At 43.4% G+C, this 17,608-nt stretch overlaps 1 protein-coding gene across 1 annotated transcript in view; it reads left to right on the top strand.

The window, feature by feature from the left end:
• Positions 1-6,382: 6,382 nt before the first annotated feature.
• Positions 6,383-17,608, top strand: part of CNTNAP1 (contactin associated protein 1) — a 419,356-nt gene continuing 408,130 nt past the window's right edge. Inside the window, exon 1 of the mRNA XM_069634419.1 lies at positions 6,383-6,699. Within this exon, the coding sequence (XP_069490520.1) occupies positions 6,611-6,699 (89 nt within the window). The 5' untranslated portion in view covers positions 6,383-6,610. The remainder of the gene's footprint in view (positions 6,700-17,608) is intronic.

Genomic DNA, 17,608 nt, shown 5'->3' with positions numbered 1-17,608 from the left:
TATTGATTCCTTCACAGTACCAAACGTACATGCACACAATATCTAATATTGATTCCTGTTCGTTCCCAATTGCACATGTACTATGAATGAAAGGTCATGATTTTTCCAAATGCTTTTTTCTTTTTCCTTCCTTTCTTTCTTTTTGACCTTTGGTTTCCACATTTGGGATTAACATGACACATTGGTGTGGTTTAAACGTCATTGTATTTTAGTTGGGAATATAAGGTGGCCTTTTGACATCATGTTGGATGACATTGGTTTTATATATTCATATTAACGAATGCTATTGGATATGTACCCATGTGTGATAATATCATGTTGATCAGACGATACACAGACACCCTGATAAAGGACTAATGACAGTCCGAAATGCATTGGCATCTAATTGCATCTGCGAATAATTGATTCGATTAAAACTCATAAATAGTTTGTATATGTTAATTTTTGGTTCACCCATTTATGGACACAAAACATCGCAAAAAGTCTTCTATTAATGCCATGTAGTGAAATAAATAGATGCAACCAGAAGAGTGGTTATAAGGGCGTGCAGCCCACACCGAAGGCTAGGTCACTTATTTGTTATCTGCTCTCGGGTAGCCCATCTGCATGATAGGATCTAGCACAGATCCAACTTGGTGTCACCTAGCCTCTTTTCTCCTTTTACATTGCTTATGTGTAAACTTGACTTTTTCTTTCCAATGCTGCTTTGTTTCTTTCTTTTCTTGATCTTTTTCACCATGGTAAACACCATGGTTCCTGCTTCATCCTGCCTACCTATATTGTCAAGTACTTACACCTTTCCCTCTCCTTTTGTGTTCTTCCATCATGTGTCAGCTTATCTAGCTTTGGTGCGCTTACCACTTATGTGTTATAGGATTGTATCTAGAATTGCGATGTTATCCATGCCAGTTATTGCATTTTTGTACTACCTTATATTTTCACTAAACCTCCATAATAGTGTTTAAATGTATATCCTGAAACGTCAAGGGGGGTCAACAATCCTATTAAGAGACATACAAGTATTTTTCACCTTAAGAAATGACATCCGAGGGTGGCTTGCATTCAAGAAACCCATCTCTCAATGAATGAATCTATAAAGCTAAAATCATAATGGGCTCAGGAGGTTATTGCAAGTCCCACTATTGGTAATACAATGGTGTTGCTATGTTGATTAACAATAATGTACAATATAAAATTGTACGTCAGGCCGCTGATGATGATGGGAGATGGGTATGGGTGAAAATGCAGATTGGACACGGTGTTGTTACTATCTTTAATATTTATGGCCCAACCAAACCTGACCCGGAATTCTAGGCGAATATTAAGCTATTTTGCAAGCAGACCTTACCAACCTTATTGTATGTGGGGCCTGTAATGACATTGTGGATCCATGTTTGGATAGAAAATCCAGGAGCATTAAAAAATAATCGAAATCTCATAAAGCGTTTACCCAATGTATAGCTGAAGTAGACCTAGTGGACGCGTGGAGGCTTTGCCATCCGCATGACATACATTCCACCTTCCACTCCCTCCCGCATGAGTCCTTGCCATGATTGGATTACATTTTCATAGTGAAGTTGGCGCCATCTTCCATTATTGACTTCTCAATTGCAAACATGGTTATTTCGGATCATGCTCCTGTTGTTGCAGTCTTTGATTTTAATGACGTATTGGCTTATCCGACTAGATGGGGATTTAATAACATCTTACTTCATAATGCAGCATTTCTTCAGTCCTTTTATGACTTTCAACAACAGTTTTTCTCTAAAAATCTCGATTCTGATACTTCCAGAGTTAATAACTGGGATGCCTTTAAGGCTGCTCTAAGAGGACATATTACTGCATATATGTGCAAATGAAAGAAGGCGTATAAAAAGGAGATGAATAATCTTTTTCTCCAGCTCACTGATGTTGAACAACTCTATTATCAAAGCCCTTCTGAATCTGCACACCGTAGTGTTATTGTGTTACACTTTCAAATTACCAAGAAGCTCACAGAGCTAGCTTGTGTTACCATTCTCAAATATAAATCAAAATCTACCAAACCTCTAACAAAGCAGTTAAGGCCTTAGCTTCTTATCTTACAGCCAAAAAAAAACGGATTTCCCACATCAAGAATGACACTCGCATCACTGTGACCTCTGCCTCGCAAATATTGGATGTCTTTAAGACATTTTAATTCAACCTTTATACCCATGAAAATACTGTGTCCGTACAAGACTTAACGAATTCCTTAAGAACATCAGTAGAGACTCCTATCCCAACGTAGACCTTGGAAGCTTAAATAAAAATATCACAATCGATGAAATAAACCATGCTATTAAAGATCTTAGTAAAGGGAAGGCCCCCATCCCAGATGGTCTAACCATTTAATTTTTTTTATCACTTCTCAAAATCACTATCCCCCAAAACTGAGGTGCTCTTTGCTTACTTTTTGAGCAAGAGGTCATCATCGGGTACATTTGCTGATGCATTACTAATTCTTTTTCTCAGGTCCCAAAAAGACGATCTTCTCCCAAAGAACTATAGGGCCATCTCCCTCATTAATGTAGAATGCAAAATCTTTGTCAAGGTGTTAGCTAACAGAATTGAACCCCACTTAACCAAACATATTAAACCTGATCAAGTAGGATATGTTAAGGGATGGAACATCTCCTCCAACACAAGGCTCTTATATGATGTCCTACACCTAATTTCTAAAGATAAAAAAGATACTCATGGGTACACTGCATTGGCATTGGATGCCGAAAAAGCTATTGACCGCATTAATTGGGACCACCTTTTTCATGCCCTATGATGGCATGGATGTAAGGAGGGCTTTATCGCTTTAGTCAAACTTCTTTACACTGACCCCAAATCATCAATTTTCATTAATGGACAATCCTCTGATTGTTTTTCTCTTTAAAAAAGGGACTAGACAAGGGTGCCCATTAACCCCGATTTTATATATACTATCCCTAGAGCCGTTGCTGGAATTAATTAGGTGAAATTCACTTATGCCATGCATCCGCTGTGGTGAACATGAAACAAAAATTGCTGCGTGTGCAGATGATAATATCATTTTTCTTAAAACCCCCCAAAAATGTCTACCTAATTTATTGTTTGTACTTCATGACTTCTCTATTGTGTTGGGGTATAAACTTAATAAAGACAAATCGGAGATTCTTCCTATTAACTTTTTTTATCTGAAACATGATATTGAGGCATGGTTTTAAGTGGTGTCATAGTTCAGTTAAATATTTGGGTTTACACTTCACCTCTTCTATAAATAGCACTATTAACCTTAATATGAAAACCCTAACTGATAGACTTTCTGCGCTAGCCTTGGTTTGGACCCCATGTATCTATCTTGGTGGGGTCGTCTAAAAACCATTACGATGATGCTGTCCCCTATTTCCTTATACTACTTGCAATTACTGTTGATTCCCCTTGTAGTCACATTTTTAAAATCTATAGATAGCATCTTAACTAATTTCGATTGGGGTAAAGCTAAAAGTAACAGGATTGCAATTGCCAAACCTAAAACATCATATGAATGTGGACGTGTTCGCTTCCCTAGCTTTAGAGGTTATCATAATGCGTTTCTTCTTATACAATCTTGTATTTGGTATGTCTCGTCTGATGATCACAATTTTCCTACTTGGTATTCCTTAGAAAAACAACTTATGGCCCCAATTAAGTTGTGTGATTTGATATACATTTTTAGCACTCTATTGTCTAAATTATCTGTCACCATGAAGTCCTCCACGTGTGCATTAAGGGTATTTCTATTCCTGACTGTGGTTTCCCCTTTTTGAAGTTTCTCAACGTACTTATGGCTTAATAAACATATCACCCATAAAAGTCGTCTGCAGAAAAATATGGATTGATAAGGGGATTAGATTTATTTACCAAATATTTCAAGATGCAAGCTTTGTCCCCTTCTATTTTCTCAAACAAGTTTGTTCTCTTCCCTTATCTGATTATAACTTCTATAACAATTTGGTTAATGCTTGCCTGGATAAATTGGATATTAACGAGCTTGTGGTAGATCCTGCCAGATTACTCACATGAATCATTCAATCTAATGATAAAGCTGCCCTTTAATTTAAAATACTCTCTGTTCATAAGACTCCCCCTATTAAATGGGCTTCTCAAAGACAATGGGAGAGGGATTGTGATTTATTGTTGGATGACAATATATGGTCGTTAATTTGGGCGAAAGTGAGACGTATTTTACCATCTGCTACTATTTCACAGAGCATTTACGTCTTCCTTCACAAAGCATTTATTACCCTGGTGAAGCAGCATAAAAATGGTCATGCTTCTAATGCATTCTGTTGGTCCTGCAGGAAGATATGTTCTTTGAGTGTCCCCTTGTACAGAAATGTTGGAAGGATATTTGGTCTGTTCTCTCATCTGTCTTCTAGATCATCCTCGATGTATCCTTTGCCAATATTTTGTTAGGCGGCCTGGCTACACATATACAACTGGATGATGATACTTGTATATTGTATGATGTATGCATTGCCTTGGCTATAAAGCTTATCACAACTAATTGGAAGCAATTTCAGAACCTCTCCGCTGTTGGGTGGTGGGACAATGTATGTCAGATGCAAAAACGTGAGCACTATACGACTGTGCACCTCAACAGGACATCTAAATTTGATGCCTGATGGGCTTATGGCAACAATTATCTGGAATTTCCCAACACGTCTACTCACGGTTCATGATTCAATCTCCCCTTGTTGAGTGTTTCATTTATTCTTAATGTCCTGCGTAATAACATATGGTTTTTGCACCATGCGGTCATGAATATAACAATATTATTTGCTCTCCCTCCCCTATATCTTCTCCTTTATTGTATCGTGTTTGTCTCACTGTCTTGTGTCTTCCCCTGTTTGGTCCTTTATTGGGTACCTGATTGGCTGTAGTTCTGAGTTCTTCTAGCAATCAAATGCCATATTTTGACCCTCTCAATGTTTACTAGTGATATTTTTTAACTATCCTTGTTAGTCACTTGCTCCACTTGGTCTGACTGGATGTATTACCTTTTAAGAACTGCTATTAGTTCACGTATGTATCTGTTTTGTGCATTAATACCCTAATAAAACTTATTTAACTAATAAATTAGATGACCCTGGGTGCTAACTTTAGAAAATGATGGTAACAGTAGGTTTTGCAGCAGCAAAATTGGTCGAGGGAGAATTAATTGAATTTTTGTTAAACAATGTTTGCTGCAGATATTTGTGGGGGGTGGGTTTAGGTTAATAATTAATGGGGGGGCTCCCCCCACATACATTTGCTGCAAAATAAAATAATACAAATCCAATTAAATCTCTCTCGCCCAATTGTTTTTTATGAAATGACATAGAACTGTAAATGATTGCTAGGGCAGATGTCCTGATCATTATTTTGGGGCCCAGATAAATGGTCGACTTTGAAAATAATGTCATGGGAGATGTTGTGGCTGCACGTGCCTGTCTAATTGCTATGAATGCTGCCGGAAGGGCCAACCTTTTGCTCATTCTCTGGGCTGTGGACTCGAGCGAACCCGACCGAGAACTGCAGGGCTGCAGCTGGCATTGTGTGTGGCCTGGCCCCGCGAGTACCCAGCGCGCTTATTATCAGTGGAGCTTGGGCTCCTTCGCCCCATATAGTATCGCACCTTTTTTGAAATCTCCGCCAACTGCAGAGATCTCCGCCATTATCAGTTGCTGTTGTGTTATAAAGCATTTACACTGTGCCAAATCACCACGTTGGTACGTGGTCTCACAGCGCCCATCCTTGTCAGAGGGTGGGCGGATTGTGCCCCCACCAAGGGTTTCATGTCCGATTTGTCAAAAAAAAGTGGAGATTTAAAGGGAGTGGAGGGCTGAACGTCTAGAAGGGATGAGCGCGGGGGTTAAGGCATCCGGTTGGTGGGTGTTTGGAAAAGCGCGCAGGTCCTGTTACGAATTGGTCCGAATGAAAAGGTTGTAGCTAGAGAACTGTGGTGTGTTTTAAGTGTCAACAATAAGCATGAATGAAGATTAGTGTAAATAGCCCCAGTACAAATGGTGCATTGTGGGTGTCTGAGTCCGGAGACGTGCTCTAATCAGGGAAGGGTTGTGAGTATTCCACTCGGTACTGTTTGTTGGCTTTGCATTCTGGTCTTTGCAGTTTAGTGTCTCATTAAGCATAGGGCTACTCGCAGTCGTGCAAAGCAAGGCACCAGGGCTAGATGGGGCAGGGCCGCCCTGGGGTGTGGGGCACGGTGAGATCCTTGTAATTGCTAATTCCACTTTGCCAGCGACTGTACTTCCCAGCAGAGCCAGAGCTGCGTCCTGACTTCAGCTGGGGGCAGCATGTGATCGCCCCTCCCCCCACCCCTCTCCTCCACCCTGGGCTTTCCAGCCGGGCTGCCAATTCCAGGGATAGGATGTACGGCCGGGAGAGACATGCGGTGTGAGCTCTCTGTCCGCACCGTGTCCTGCCCTGGTGCTGCGCGGTAACCCAACCCTGTCCTAGACAGGACAGGTTCTCCCCGCGGACACCCCCCTCCTGCCCCCGCAACCCCCCTTCACCCTCCTCCCCCACACCCACCCGTGTCCTTGAGCCCTGCACCAGGACCACAGCCCATGTGCGCAGGATGGCAAGACCCTGGGAAAAAGTGCTGCCGTGGCTGCTGATGGCATGGAGCGGGCTGCTCTATTCTGCGGAGATCTGCTCGGCAGGTAGGTCCCGGGGTCCTGTGCGTGCACTGCGGCGGGGATGGGAGCGGGAGCACCGCCGCCCCGGCTGCGGGAGGCACGCGGGGAAGTTGGGATCTGCATTGCAGTGTTCTGGGGCGAGGGCGGCAGGGCGACTCCTGGCCATGGGGCGCTCGCCGGTTGTCATGGCTCGGGGGGCGCGTTGCGAACCCGAAATTCCATGACTTGACTTTACATCACAGGTGAGAAGATGCGCTGCATTGCAGCATCTCGGAGCAGCCATGGGATGGGGTGGCGCTCTGGCCCACTCTAAGACTAGCAGGCGGGCACGTTACGCGTGCATCTCTTTCCGTGCTCAGCGCAGTCTGCATTGCAGCATCAGCAGCCGGCGTCCCTGGGATGCAGTCGCACCCATGCCCACCCAAGGACTTTGAGCAACGTGAATATTTCTGCCGCAACCCGGGGGCAGCATTCCTCTTCAAGGGGATGGGGGGGAAGGGGGGGTGAGACTGGCCACCTCTCATTTCAAAATTCGAGCCTACAGAAAACTCACCTTTCTGCAGATTCTATCGCTAATCGATCGACTGGTGTTAAGTTCAAAGTGCTTTGCATGACATTGGGACACTTCGAGGCGCTTTCTGATGTCCTTTCTGCTAAATGCGCTGCTTAAATTAACAATCTCGTGGCAAGGCTGGGTCATATTTGCCTCTGCAGGCGTGTGCAATTGTGCTTTGCACGTGCGGTATATGCAATATAATACGCGCCGAGTGCCGTGAAGCGGCCCATTCTTGGCGCTATACACAACATTTTAACTAGGTGATCACAGATCAGCCCCTTCTAGCTAGCATGATGCCTTTTTGTGTGATTATTTAATTAGGCCTGTCAATGACTCAGTGATCTGACAGTGTAGGAGTAGTAGCCGCATTCAGCGCTCACCGGCAATAGCTCACCCAAAGCGTCATGCTATATATCACTGTGCGAGGAAAGACAGCACGTTTACGAATATTCACAGCTTGCTTAAAAAATATAGCGGGGCGCAAGGCACAAACAGAGATGCAAAAAGATCGCCCATTGTGGGCTTCTGTTTGGATTTTCAGATTCCTGTAATGTCATGGTGGTTGATTTTATAGAGCCCGCGCTTCCACGAGGTAAGGTAGCTTCAAGGCGCTGTGTCTGATCATAAAACGGAAGGGAGGAACCGAAGAAGAGACAAAAAAAGACTATCGTGGGATGGGAAAGAGGGGAGGGTGTAGTTACTTCAGGTCGTCGTCCCAGGGGTGACTGAATAAAGGGATGGGACTTAGTTCTGAGGATGTTGCCCACCGCCCCAGAATAGCTTCTCCACTCATCTGCTTGGATGGGTGTGTGCCAGCCGGGACCTCCCCTCTGCAGTATACCTTTCTGGCATGGAGGCGCCCCCTGCAGTCCAAAACCTCGCCTGCGTCAGGGAGGGGCGTCGTCTGTCTGCTCCCGTAGAAACAACACGCCCATGTCAAATCCGACCTCGGCTGCTGACCAGGACTTCTGTCAAACGGCTTTTTGTAATCTCTGGGTCTGACCTGGTTTAAAACCAAATCAGACATTTGCGGGCCAGGCAGGGCGCAGCCCGTGGGCCGCGTCCATGCACTGCGCGGCCTGGTTTTATGCGGCTGCCATGTTATCATCCCCGCCCCGGAACTTGGTAGTTGCACAAACACACGCGTTGGCTGTCATCACTATTTGCTCCCTGCACCGATGAACTGCTGAGCTGGAAGAAACAGAGCGTGTACCTAGCCAGGAAGCTGTTATCTCTGCACCACGTGCACTAACTAACCGAGTTACCGTCCAGGTCAGAACTTACAAATAGGGAGATAGCTCGCGTTTGAAGAATGAATTCAAATAAGTCATATCTTTTCGGTAATTAATGTGTTACTTTTTTAGCACACCTTGTCCCCACATAATTCTAATACTAATAACGACGATGGTGATAGATAATGAGGGTGATCGATGGTGATGCTGATGGTGATAGGGAGAGGTGATGATGATGGTGATGGGTGGAAGTGATGATATTGATAGATGTAGATGTTGATGATGATGATGGTGGTGGTGGTGGTAGATGGTGATGATGGTGATGAGTGGAAGTGATGATATTGATAGATGTAGATGATGATGATGGTGGTGGTGGTAGATGGTGATGATGGTGATGAGTGGAAGTGATGATATTGATAGATGTAGATGATGATGATGATGGTGGTGGTGGTAGATGGTGATGATGGTGATGAGTGGAAGTGATGATATTGATAGATGTAGATGATGATGATGATGGTGGTGGTGGTAGATGGTGATGGGTGGAAGTGATGATATTGATAGATGTAGATGATGATGATGATGGTGGTGGTGGTAGATGGTGATGAGTGGAAGTGATGATATTGATAGATGTAGATGATGATGATGATGGTGGTGGTGGTAGATGGTGATGGGTGGAAGTGATGATATTGATAGATGTAGATGATGATGATGATGGTGGTGGTGGTAGATGGTGATGAGTGGAAGTGATGATATTGATAGATGTAGATGATGATGATGATGATGGTGGTGGTAGATGGTGATGATGGTGATGAGTGGAAGTGATGATATTGATAGATGTAGATGATGATGATGATGATGGTGGTGGTAGATGGTGCTGATGATGATGTAGATGGTGATGATGGTGATTGAGGGAGGTGATGATGATGATGGTGATGGGTGGAAGTGATGATATTGATAGATGTAGATGGTGATGATGATGATGGTGATGATGGTGGTTTATGGAAGTGATGTCATTGATAGATGGTAATGATGATGATGGTGATAGAGGGAGATGATGATGATGAATTGGCTTTACTATATCATGGATAACAGCGTTGCAAGCAAACCATTTACAGTTTCAGAAAGTAAAGCATGTTTCAAATGCTAAACATGTTACACAAGGGTCCCACCTAATTTACATACGTTTTTGCCAGAATACACTCCGCCGTCTTCGTGCAGTTTGCGCAGATGCGGCGCAAGGCATCCATTTAGGGAGATGTGCCAGACACTTTGGTTCAACCTGATGGTTGTGGGCTGGGGGCGCATAGAAAATTGGGAGACTCCACTGTGTTGAGCGTCATTGGCATTAAAAAGGAACTGGACATGTATTAGTGGGGAACTTTTTGGCCCTACTTTAGGTGGAAGTTGGCCACCAGCCCTTGTTTTGCAGTGCATTCTGGTACTTGTAGTGATGCATTTCCCACTACAAAAAGTAATAGTAAGAGCGTGTGTTTGATATAGCGCTTTCTAACGCAGTTTGGCCATTCAGAACGCTGTACGTGACAGGTGTCACCTGTGTTCGTTTAACCTAGCGATCCACAGCGTAAAACTCAACATCATAAGCTTAACCCACTGAGCAATCTTTCCAGCAAAATCATGTCTTCAAGTACCATAACACAAATAGATAGATAGATAAATAAATAAATAAATCAGGAGTTAAGCAAGAATTCCCCGCCTGGCATGGGAGTTTGGGGTGTGGGTATTTTAATGTGTATCGAGATGTCTGTTTCGCGCATAACACTGCATTCGGGTGTGTCTGAACGTCTCCTACCCCCACTCCCACTGCACGGGTTTGTGTGGAGGCCTGGGCTGTGCGCTTCGACGGATCTCTGCGTGCGGATATCACTGCAGAGAGCACGAAGCACAGTTCAAAGGCACTCGGGGTTAAATGGACGAGGAGTATTTCGGGAAGTTTTGTTTAAAAGCCGTGTTTTCCTTTTTGATAACAAGCCTCAAGTTCAAGGCAGTGCACGTGCACCCTAACACGCGGCTGCTCCCCGCCCATTAGGGTACACGTGCACTGCCTTAATCAATAGCTTAAAGATCCGCAGAACGGTTCAGCCCATCACGTGCTGGGATAGTGTGTATGGAATGTGAGCTCAGACCTAATAGGAGCGCCCATGTTTAATTATTATTTCTGTATAGCGCTTCAGAAAAGAGGCTTTATCTTCACCTCTATGGATGGTTTCTTTACAAACCCTAAAGCTTTGAAAAGCTGGCCTGGCCCATTCTGTGCCTGAGCCATGAACAGAAGGCTGTGCACATGCCTCCAGCAGGTGCAAGAACCAACTGAGCATTTGACGAGGTCTTCAGGGCCTATAACTCCCAGTAGGTCCTGAGGGCGTGATCTATAAAGCTATTAAGGACCTGCTTCACAGAAGCCTTCTATAATGGCGGACTCCCATTGAAAAACGCTCTCTGAATCAGGGCCCTAAGACTCCAGTGCAATCTGCCTGATGTGTTTGCTGGCTAGTTCCCATATGAGGAAGGAGGGGGCAAGGTTTCGAAAAGCTGGGGCACGTCTGACAGATGCAGGCTGGCAAAGAGAAGATGTCCACCGCCCCCAAACTAACAAGGTAAAGAGTGGGGGGAGGGTGGCGGGTGATTTCACGTGCCCAGGTCATGTCTGTCAGGTGCGGCCTGGGCGAGAAGGAGGGCGGAGCTGGCATGGGGGCCTCTGCCCCCACCTTAAGCAAGTAAGGAGTAGTGGGTAAGGGGTGGGTGATTTAGGTGCCTGGGACGCAGCTGTCAGTTGCGGCCCATTCATAGAGGGGAGCCGCAACGAGCGCGCATGTGGACAGAGGGAGTGCAACGTTGAGAGCCATGGCCGCATGGCTGTTAGCGCAGCGCTGCCATGATGAGCGGGAGCACCGCAACGAGAGCCATGTGGCACTGACAGCATGATTGTCAGCACGGTGCTTCCGGCTACCCTAAGAGCCATGCAGCAATGGCAGCATGGCTGTCAACTTGGCACTCCAGTGATGAGAGGGAGCGCTGTGCTGCCAGTGCCGAGAGCTCAGGGGTCTGGTGACAGTTCCCTCAATGGCCAATTCCTGGGTTATAGGGATTTTCCGAGTCATACGAGCTCGTATAGCCTGGACATTGGCCAATGGGGACATCATATTTGCTAGCACATGGGATGGTTGTGCAACCAATCAGGTTGCTCGGAGAGCGAGCTGTAGCTACTGATGCAAGCCCATGCTCCGAGTCACCTGATGGCTTCTTCCCCCGCCCGCCATCTTCCTCCACTCTCCCTTCCCTTCCTTTCTTTATTTTAACCCCTCACTCCCACACCGGCCTGCTGAGTGCGACGGCGGCACACACCTCTGCTGCTTCCTCCCAGTGTCCTCTGTAGCCGCCATGGAAATGGAAGAGGGGCTCCGTACCCAGCCACGTCTTACAGATCAAGGAGGCAATATTTAGTGAGTATTTCATTTGAATAAATGGACATCGCAGGCATCCCATTCATTCAAACGAAATACTTGGGGGCCAATAGCGTTACTATCCTCTGCAGCGTGCCAGATCGGGTGGTATCGGCCTGGGTAGCCTCGTTAAACACTCTCGCTATGCTCAGGCCTTCAACTCAGGCCAATACCACCCGATCTGGCCCAGCAGGTCGGGCAGTAACACTTAAATATTAGCTCTTTTGTGTACAGTACAGTTTACATGGCTTCTTGACACTATCACTGGTTTCTGTGGGCGAGACACACTTGTTTCGAGGTAGGTTGACTCAGTAGGGTTCCATGTGGATACTGTGTAACCCCCATTCACATGTGCAAATCCTGGCAGTGTCAACCAAGACCTTCAGCATTTACAGGCTCATAAACTGAGTGCTATTATTTGGGTACCAAAATGCCTATTAGCAATAGGAAGTCGATATTGACCTCCTCTTAGCCAATCAGAATGTTCAGAGGGCCATCAATAAGTGACTGCATTCTGAATAGTGAGACTTCTATGCAGACAAGGTAACAATAATCAATTTCATGTCAAGATTTCGTTTGACGAGCCACTCCCTTTCTGGGGGGATCTTTTTTCACTGCCACATCCTTTTTAATACACATAATAGAATGCATGTGCTATAAGTGTTATAGCTCTTGGGAAGGGCCATTATCGCGTGGGATAATGACTCTGGCCCAATTTATGGCGTCTGCTTCACTTCGGGCCATATGTTGTGGGCAGGTCATTATTCTGTCATATTGACCCCTTCCTCGGTTTATAAGGCTATAGTATTAGTGTGCCGAGCACTGGGAGGAATCTGGCATGGAGGCCTTTATGAAAAAATATATGTTATTAATACTTTATTTTAAAATGTTATTCCACTTTCATGGAGTGCTATGTGTGTGAAGGCCACCAGAGACATCTCTGCACACAGCAGACCTTTGATTTCCAGTGGCCAAGCATTATCCACAGTCCTGTTGCGCTAACAAAGTCCCACCATTTCCATTGCGCTGCATTGAATCCTCCAGCCAGGATTAGAGTCCTAAGCGGACGAAGCCCCATACCCTAGAATGGCATCGCTGTGTCCAACTGTGTCCATATGCTTCCCAGGTAGCTCCTCCCACCAGACAGTCCTTTAGCAAGTAAGAACACCTCCCCCTGTAGCACTCCGTCAGTTCCTCTGACTGTCCTACCCTGGCCAAGATGGCATATGACCAGACTGTAGTCCTTCCTATTGGCTCATGTCCTGGAGATATCTCTCCAAGGATCCCCTCTGTGGGATCTACTCTTAGATTATTTAAACAGTCCCTAAACTGGAGGTACCTTCAGAAGTCCACCCAACTAAGTCCACCCCCCAAAGTCCACACTACTAACTCCATATTATTAATTTGGTATTATCTCTGTAAATCTGAAAATTGTCGAACATGTCCCGATGTTTAGAGAGCAGGGCTCTATGCAATCACCGGGGTAGCGGTGCACAAGCAACAACTCGGGAGTGACATATTTACACAGAATTGCACTGGTTGGAAACCGTTCAATATCATCATGTTAAAATAATGTAAAACCTATTTTGTTTGGTCAATAAATGACATTACTTTGATACAGGCCGAAACGAATTCTGCCAATAATGTATTATTTCATTAGCACGTAATGTATTGCACACTTATTGCACACTCTAGGGTTAATGAGAAACATCCAACATATATTGCTGTAATCACTCAGCATAGATTAAGATGATAACAAAGTGTTCCAAGTAACATCTGATATCAGACAACAAACATTAAAAGTATAAGCAAACCATTATAAAGAAAAGAACATGAAAGATTCATAACAAAAACCTAGTTGATTTTTTGACATATTTCAGATTTGTATTTCACAAAAGGCAGCAGGCGCTCCTCTCCAGAAAGAACATGGCATGATAACCTGTTCTGAGATGAGAGTTTGCAGCACCCGCTTTTTGATCACTGTACCTTTCACAGATGGGAAACACCCATTTGCATATCAGTCTTTGTCCCGCCCACATGGGCAGTCCAGCACCGAAATGCTATGGCAATTTCTCTCTGAACAAGAGTACCACCAGCAACCCCATACACGGGTTTCAGCCTTGTTGGGCCTCATCAGTGAGGTGAAGTTGTGCCTCTCTGAGTACAGTGAGCAGGGAGACCACGTCTGGTTGCCCCCAGGTAACTTAGGGTGACCAACCCCAAGTTCCTTACACATATTTCAAAAAAGGTAGCAGGCGCTCCTCTCCAGAGAGAACATGGCATGATAAACCTGTTCTGAGGTGAGAGTTTGCAGCACACGCTTTTTGCTCACTGTACCTTTCACAGATTTGTTCATTGAAAATGAATCATTCTTTTGTTTAAATCTATTTTCAAAGAGGAAATCATACATTGACTGCAACTAGTTTACTATCTTAATCCATTATAGTCTAGTGATTATGGTGAAGTCCGAACATTGACTGGAAACTAGTTCATCTGTACCATGTTGTAGTCCGTGGTCAGTATGGGTGATGTAAGACGTAGACTTCTAGTGACTACTTTTCGGTACTACAACAACAAATTAACTGCCTTCCTCAGGACCATAGTCATATTTTCAGTTAATTAACCGTATGCATAGATTATCTTTAAAATGATATTTCTGTAAAAAAAGAGAAGTATTTTATACTGTTTAAAAATATAAACAAGAATCTCTCATGAGGACCTGTCATGCTGTGTGGCTGCCCAAACTTCCCATGACGCACTTAGTTGCTGAAGCTAACACAATAAGCTTTCAATTCTTTAAGTGGCTTCTTGACCTCACTGCGTTCAAAGTATTCATTGTCCTAAATGAATGATCAAGCAAAGGTCCACTAAAGAAATATGGTTGTCCACACCTAATAAAAACAGCATGCATTATTCTTGTTCACACTCAGACACTATCTAACGGTTTGATGCACCCATTTTGCCTATTTCTGTTGCACCCCACACATGACGTAATGACGCCATCACCCATATGTTCATTTTTAGCCACGGTTCACACAGGACTGCCACTTTAACTGTTTGGTACGTGATCTCTTCACAAAAGGATCACCAATGTTGTTTTCATATGGGCAATAGACGTTTAGTTGGGTATCATTGAAGCCGTTCAGAAGCAATTGCAAATCCCTTGTTGTTCTTTGTAGCCCAAAAACCTTTCCAAATTGAACATGCTATGAACCTCATCTAGTATCCACCAAAGTAGAACTTTTCTGTGTGTTTTTTTTTCTAAAAAGTGTTTCACCAATGGTGCGGTAATGTTCTTGCACCAGATTCTCGATATGTTTACGGCTATACGTAAGTGGACTTTCCTAGTCGTTTGGCTCACATAACATATTCCACAAGGACATCCAATGTAGTAGATTACTCCCTTACTCTTACAATTGGTCATACTCATGAGAACCCACTCACAGTCCTGGATCTTAAAAGTTGTGATTGTTTTTGTACATTTACATGCCATACTCATTCCACATGGGTAGTGCCCATCCACTGGGCTAGGGTTCCTTAAATGTATTATGAACATATCTAGAACATAGCTTCCTTTGGGTTTAACACCAATACTTTTTCATCCTTGAGGCTTTGCTGTACCAAAGGGCAATATTTTCTAATAACCTGTTTGATGTCCTGAGTGTTGGGATGAAAAGTAGAACAACAGACTAAATGGTCCGTCGAAGGTTTAGAAACTTTGGTAGTTGGGGGAATCTCCCTCTTTGGATTTTGTGCTCGTTTATTTAAATGTTTTATGCACATTTCGAATATCCCTGTGAAAGTAAACCATCTAATGTAGCTGCTTATTGCATATACTGTAGCCTACTGATCCAATTCCTTGTAACCCTTAAATACTGTCCATAAAGAAGAGTATCTTTTACAGACCGGGCATTGAAACTGCAATAGTCCAACAAAGTTTTCCTATTGGTTGGTTGTCGATATCAGTTACAAATAGATTTTTCATCAACATATGAAATTAAATTATCCCACAAATTGACACTCAGGTGACTGTACTCTCTGCTACATTTAAGGTTTGTGTTCTTATTGTTCAACCATTCAAAAGACAGATTCAGCAACTGCTCAGTATCCATCCATACCATACTTAGATCATCAATATAAAGTCTCCATTTATTGATTTGTTGCCAAAATGGATAAGTACTTGTAAAGAAGTGCCTATTTTCAAATTCGGCCATGTATAATTTTGTTAAGCTTGTGACAAGTGGTGCACCCACGGGAGTCTCTTTTATCTGCTAATAAAGTTGACGGTTAAACTCAAAATGGTTTTGTTCAATTGCTATTTTCATAGCTCACGGAATGAAGTCGATAGGTTTTTCTACCATCTGTTCGGTATTATGCAGCAACTCATTGTTGCATCCTATGGCTTCTTATTTAGGAATGTTTGTATAGAGAGTCTAGATATTAAGGGTAACTAAAAGTTGATTATTAGCATCAAATGGTGTGTTGTCAATTCAATTACTCAATCATGTGCTATCTTGCAGGTGTGTCTCAGTTTTACGACTTAATGGTTGTAGAAATAAATCCACACATGTTATTAATGGTGCCAATATTGTATTGCACCAGGCACAATTAGTCTCCATAAAGGCTTTTGTGCATTTTTGTGAATTTTAGGTAATACATAAAAGATTTCAATCTTAGGTTTTTCAATACTTAGGTAATCATATTAATTTGTTGTGGTCCAGTTACGCTCCAGGCCCAAAGGAGTTACGTATTTAATTAGCATTTATATTTCTACAGTGGGATCCTTCGGGAACTTCTGATAATGGTGGACAACATCTGGTAGAGCAAATACCATATTCTAATATTGATCAATTGTCCTGATGGCAATGCCTCCAGCTTTATTCACTGGTTTTATAATGAGATCAGTGTTAGTTTTAAAGTCTTGCTATGCCTTACCTTCACCAAATGAAATAGTATTCAGTGAGTATTTCAGATGAATACTCACCTTTTTTTACTTCACTTTGAATAATTTTTTTCAAATGCTATAATTGCAGTAGAAGCCATTTCGCCTAAGGGAGTAAAAGGCAGTTTATTCCTAAAAACAGCATCTTCACCATTTAACACTCCCACCCCTTTCTCCCTACAATTTTTTGAAACCTCCAAATTGGCTCCTTTCCCTGTAGGTGCCAAAGCTGACTCTTCTGTGCAATACTTTAAAACCCTCTTCCAATAGCTTCCTTTAGTTACAATAGAAACACTAATGAAGAAGTTGAGTCCAGGATACCCGTCCAAAGGTTACTAGTCTTTACATCTATTTTTCCCCATCGAAGGTAAGTACCATCGAATCATTTCCAATGAAAAAATGTGCATCAAATGCATGTTAATTTTCTTTTGGGGGGGGTTTTGGTTCCCCACCCAACCACCCACCCAATCCCCCACCCAACCCCCCGTTTTTAACCCTTAAAAACACACCCAAAACAAAATTAACCCTTTACCCCCCAGAAATATGCATTCAATGCATATTTTTTCATTGGAGTAAATTCGATGGAAATACCTTCGATGGAAATATATTCAATGAAAAGTCTGCATACCCCTTCCAAACTGAAATATATCGAATCCATTTGACTGTATGCTCTATTTCGGGGTTATCAAGTGCAAAGGAACAGTGGTGCCATCTCAAAAGCAGCTGTGTGTTAGTAGCATCAGTGT

This window comes from Ambystoma mexicanum, chromosome 13 (assembly GCF_040938575.1).
Source record: "Ambystoma mexicanum isolate Mex_15411 chromosome 13, UKY_AmexF1_1, whole genome shotgun sequence".
NCBI lineage: Eukaryota > Metazoa > Chordata > Amphibia > Caudata > Ambystomatidae > Ambystoma > Ambystoma mexicanum.
This window is presented reverse-complemented; position numbering and strand designations above follow the sequence as displayed.